This window comes from Bidens hawaiensis, unplaced genomic scaffold (genome assembly GCF_021521415.1).
Source record: "Bidens hawaiensis isolate Kalapana, Puna unplaced genomic scaffold, B.hawaiensis_p1.1 tig00030294_1, whole genome shotgun sequence".
Taxonomy (NCBI): domain Eukaryota; kingdom Viridiplantae; phylum Streptophyta; class Magnoliopsida; order Asterales; family Asteraceae; genus Bidens; species Bidens hawaiensis.
Window position 1 is genome coordinate 280,700 of NW_027495054.1, and position 5,504 is coordinate 286,203.

General features: G+C 34.8%; 1 protein-coding gene across 1 annotated transcript; it reads right to left on the minus strand.

Moving 5' to 3' along the window:
- Positions 1-1,202: 1,202 nt before the first annotated feature.
- On the minus strand, positions 1,203-2,807 carry LOC143580270 (transcription factor bHLH18-like). Its single transcript, XM_077063354.1, has 3 exons — positions 2,276-2,807; positions 1,485-1,871; positions 1,203-1,301 (listed from the first exon to the last, which is right to left on the minus strand). The coding sequence occupies exons 1-3, from the start codon at positions 2,699-2,701 to the stop codon at positions 1,239-1,241; spliced, it is 876 nt and encodes a 291-aa protein (XP_076919469.1). The 5' UTR covers positions 2,702-2,807; the 3' UTR covers positions 1,203-1,238.
- Between the last annotated feature and the right edge of the window lie 2,697 nt (positions 2,808-5,504).

A 5,504-nucleotide genomic window follows, 5' to 3' on the forward strand; every position in this document is an offset into this window, starting at 1 on the left:
CACTCTAGATGGACCATAGCCCAATACATTAGACCCATTATGGTTAACTTAATACGCCTTCTATAAATAGAAATCAGATTGAATAGCTCATCTTCGTAATTGTTTATTCAATTTTTAAATTGAATTTTGTGACCAAATAATTGGCTACATGCATACCGATGTTTAAAGACGTTAATTGAATGAATCGAGACATCTCCTAATCTGTTCAAACTATACATGTTTACAAAATGACCACTTAATTTAATTACAAACCGGATCGCGAATTAGCCCGTTTCAATGGTTTGCTCACATTCATCTCTTCGCGGGGAAATTAGTGTTAACCGAGTTATTTTATATTAATACCCATCTTGATCCAGAACCGACCAAAAATCGAGCCCAACAGGGCCAGGCCAAGATTGACATGCATGACAGATGGATAGAGCTGAGAATCAAGATGAAAATATTAAGTTTGATTTTTATCTATTTATTGTTTGCTTTATCTACTAGCTTTTCTAGTTTATGTTTTATCACTAAGATTTTGAACTATTCAATAATGCTAGGATTTATTGGTAAGCAAGTTTAGATTATTATATACGTTGTGTCTGCTGATCATTCTCTCCCTCCTAATCGGTTCTTGATTTCTAGCGGATCCATGTCATATACCATTAATATTTGATTTATCATTTATCTATAATGTTTTTTTAGTCATTATTTGATATGTAGTTTGAATATTAGGGTAGGTAGTAACATCTATTCGCTATCTTTAGTTGGTTAGTTTTATTATTAGTTTGAATATTAGGGTAGGTATTAAGTTTATTCGATATCTTTAGCTTGTTAGTTTTATTATTGGTTGTTTAGCTTTATCATTACCCTTCATATCATATTTCTACTTATAAAAAAATATCTTTGTTTTTAGTTATTCAACACACAAAAAGAAAATAAAAATCAACAATCTATCTAATTCGGTTATTTTGAACTGTTTAATGGTATCAGAGCCTTTTCGCTAGAAACAGATAATTTTGTTTTTCTATTTGAATTATTTTAGATCTTTTTGCAAATAAGAACTAAATAATGATAATGATGGATCGTCAATAACTTCTTATTATCCAAACTAGAATAGATTAATTTCTAACAAAAATAAAAATAAAAATAAATGATACTTAAAATAACAATAACCATAATAGATAATAAACGTACTTAACAAATACAAAATGGATGATTGAATATAGTGACCTTCTAATTGTTTTTACCTTATAGGTTCAAACAACATGTTGCAGATTCTTCACAACATCCTCTAATGGCATTATGAAGTCATCATTCTTCTGCAAAAACCAATTAAAAATGAATCAGAACCATATCCCTTTATGTATTTTATCTTTTCTGATAAGATATAAAAAAATAATGGCATTCATATAAATTAGGCTTTTCCATGCAAAAAAATAAAAATAAAAATAAAAAAAATCCCATTTCTACATGATAATGAAATCAACAATATAGATGTTAACCTGAGCAACAATGGTGACAATAAGAGTGGTGTCAGTAAACGGCATGGTGTTGTAACTGATAATAGATAAACCAAACTTTTGGAGCTCCCTTAGCACTTTCACTAATGATTTGCAGTTTTTTTGGCTGTAGATTTCGATAAGTAGACTGCATCCGGACGTCCTCACTTCAATATCTGGATTGCGAATGCTACTACTCTCTTCAAAGTTACCTTCATTCGAAGAGGATCCATCATCATCACTACTACTAAGCTTTGACCTCTTCCCGGTTATAACTGATTCTTGGATATTCTTTTTCTTTACGATGGGTAAACCCTCGAGTTCGTTGACACGAGCTTGAAGTTCTTGGATGTAATTAGCTGCATCTTCTAACATGGTAGCTTTATCAACCTACCACCAAAGGGATAGTAATAATATTAACAAAGGGAACAATTATATATATCCGCATTGGACGGACATCCAAGAGTAACATGTCATTTACAGACACCACTAAATAATCGTCTGGTATTTTAGATGCATCAATAGACTGTCGTCTGCCTAGAATACCAGACCACCATCTGCCTAAAATACCAGACGGTTGTCCATGACGTACAATCCAAATGGTTGTTCGTAATTTTTCTTGGACAACCGTTAATTAGACTTTGTTTTGTATGGCCGTTTTTAGACACGATAGGTTATGTTAGATCATTAGTATACTATTAAACTGTATCTAGCTAAAATATATTTAAGTACCATCAATATAATAACTTAGTTACTAATCCATTTGGTTTATGCTAGGAAGTTGGCATTGGTACCTTTTTCAGGTTTGGAATGAGCTCAGACAAAGAAACAAATAGTTGAGCCAATTTTTCTCTTCTCTTCCTCTCAGCCAACACATGATCTTGAACCTGAATAGGATTCCTGACCATGGTCCGAAAATTATTCAAACCAGATTCCGTGGAACCATACCAATCACAACTTGAAAGAAACTCATCTTTAGGCTTTACATCTCCATAAGATATAGTGAAGGTGCTAGGAGTATTAGAAACGAGCTTTGGCTTAGGTTTTTCAGTTTGAGAAATTTTCTTGTTAATACGAGTATGAAAAGATTGATCGATAAACGACGGGGCTTCGGTGTAAATATCCGACGAAAATGAATCAATACTGAACTCCTGATTCATTATGGGATGAATGTAAGGTTTGTTCATTTGATAATGATTCATGAACCCTTGATCTTGCATTTCCTAATACATGGATATATTCAACCAATAAATGAAATAACATATACCTACTATTAAACTTTGACTATGTACAGTATTCAGCTTTTACTTACCAGTTCCTGTAGCCAAGATGAAGGCAGTTCCATGACTTTAGTCATATGTCAGTGTTAGAGCATCTACAACGGTGCCACTGTGGCACCGTCCGAATCTAACTGGCAACAAGCGGACGGAAGACTGTTGGACTTTACCGATGTAGGGTTAGTTCTTGGTTGCAGTGTGGAAAGTAAGTTTGCAGACACAAACGAGAGGCGGACTACACGTGGCAATTAATCTTCTTTTTATATTTTATTGGATGAAATTTCAGAAGCTCGTCAGATCTGAGTTATCGGCAAGGTTGGCTTACAACAATAGCTTTCCGGGGGAAGGTTGAAAACGGATAGATCGGGTGTGTTGTACATTCAGATCCGACCAGATTAATAGATTTAGTGATGTTCGGTTTATCCGATGAGCACTCCGGCAAGCCATTTTCAGACTTCTTTTCGGTTTGTCCGATGAGCACTCCGGAACCCACTATCAGTCTTCATTTTATATAATAACTTAGATATCAAAATTGCTTCTTTTTAAACAAACAATTTGTGTAAACAATAAATTAATATTTGTTGTGGATCCCAGCGTTGGTAGTAAGAACATATATAAAAATTTAGTTTATCAATTTCTATAATGACTGGCTTCCATTTTATTACAAAAGTAATAATATAAAATTTATTCAACCTTTCACAAATTATAACACATACATGGTTACCTATATAATAATAATAATAATAATAATAATAATAATAATAATAATAATAAACCCAACGGATTGCATTAAACAAAAATTAATACATAATTAAAAAGCCTTAAAAATACATGTTAACTATTTAGTGTTTAAATAATACTTATTAAAACTAGATTATATTTAAACATATATGAAATATAAAATATAAATATGTTATGAAAAGTAGTCAAATGTAAATTAATTGTAGAATTATGTGATGATGTGGTAGTTTGTGGAGGTTTGTTGTTGTGGGAGAAAGTGAATGATTTTAAGAAAAGTTTGGAATCTGATATGGCGCTGATGTAGCGGTTTGTAGAAGTTTGTTGTTGATGCTCTTAGTTTCCTGTAAGACTTAAAAAAATGTTACAAGATACAGAAACATATTTCTTCTTTTTGACTAATAAAAAACCACATATATACATAAGGCTGAGGGGTGTGGGTGGCTTTAATGGGGGCTTTAATGGGGGCTCCAACCAATAATATTATAACGTGTGGCAGAGAGAGAAACTGGATAAGGGGGGTGTTGGAGCCCCCGTTGGAGCCCCTGGCCCTGGTGTGGAGGGGCTCCAGCAGGGGCTCCAACGAATTTTTTTTTTATTTTTTTATAAATATATTCAAACAACGTATTATTAAAAAAACTCATAAATTATTAAAAAAAAACATTAATAAAAAAAACACATTAATATCTAAAAATAAAATAAAAATTAAAGTACTAAAAAAAAACATTATTCTTATTCTTCGGCTTTGTCTTTTTCGATCAACCTCTTTCGGATACGTTCCTTTTGCTTTTCCATTAGCATTTGATCGACCGGATTTAGGTTACTGAAGTCTCTAGTAAGAAAGTCCAAATCTCTCATTCGACTTTTTTCCTTTTTGTCATTAGAGACCACCTCCATGGTTTTGTTGAATTTATTGAGGGATTCAACAAGATTGGCGATGTTTACGGCTTCCCCCTCAGCCGGTTTTTTCCCCTTGGCGTCCCTTCCCAATGGCCGCCTCCTCGGCGGTGAAGACGTTTCCTCCTCCGCAATGTTTAGGTCGAATCCAACGCGGCAATCCGACCCGGTTGAAGTGCTATACGCTCCAGACGAACTAGTTTTAGTCCGTTTCGGCCTTACTTCCGCATCAAAGTCCGGCGCCACCAGCTCAACCCACTTGGAACACCTTTTCAACCTCTCCCACAACTTTAAATCGTCCCACGTCTTCACCATCTCATACCTCCGCAAACACTCCTGCTTCCACTTTTCGACCGTGAAATTGTAAACCGCCAAATCATCACTGCCACTTGGTCTCATACGACCGCTGTTCCTGTTGAAAAGATTAGTAAACAAGCCGACAAATTTTCTGATTTCGGACCACCGACCCGAAATCATATCGGCGTTCCGCTCTGTACTCCCAACGAGCATGTAGAACGTCTCCCTAACCTTTGTCCAAAAAATCTTGCTCTTTTGGTAGTCGGCTGCTGTGACAATCGTCAATTCCAGGTTAACTCCGTTAACTCAACTCCGTCAATTCAAACTTTAAGATCGTTGAATCTATAACGCACACTTCATTACATTTAAACTAGGGTTTAAATGACGCTTAACACTCACTACATGGGTAGTCTTTCGGGATTTGCACCGAAACGCAAACGAGTTGACGCAAACGATTGATAAATAAACGACAAACGTAAAAACAATAATTATATGATTATTATGTGTTAGGATTATGTGCTATGTGATAATACTATGGTCATGTTAACTTATTGTCCAAGTATGATGGAATGTTCTAGAAAAACAACACTTGGAAAGAAGAGGGACTAGAATGTAACTTGATTATTTATAAATATAACTTAAACACTAAACCCTAACTATTTTCCCTAACCCTACAACTTCCGATCGGAAGTCTCTTGTTCCCTCTCCACGGCTGCCGTCCACAAAGATCACACACACACACATCAATCAAGAGATTAATCCAAGAACTAGGTGCTAGGAAGGTATACTTGATCATCCCTTACCTCCTTGTTGT

Bases quoted from the DNA above. Each gene is read 5' to 3' on its own strand.
- LOC143580270 (XM_077063354.1), bottom strand. From the start codon at position 2,701: ATGCAAGATCAAGGGTTCATGAATCATTATCAAATGAACAAACCTTAC. The intron at 1,872-2,275 runs GTACCAATGCCA...CTTTGGTGGTAG, and splicing joins TCATTCCAAACCTGAAAAAG to GTTGATAAAGCTACCATGTT. The intron at 1,302-1,484 runs GTTAACATCTAT...TGGTTTTTGCAG, and splicing joins TTGTCACCATTGTTGCTCAG to AAGAATGATGACTTCATAAT.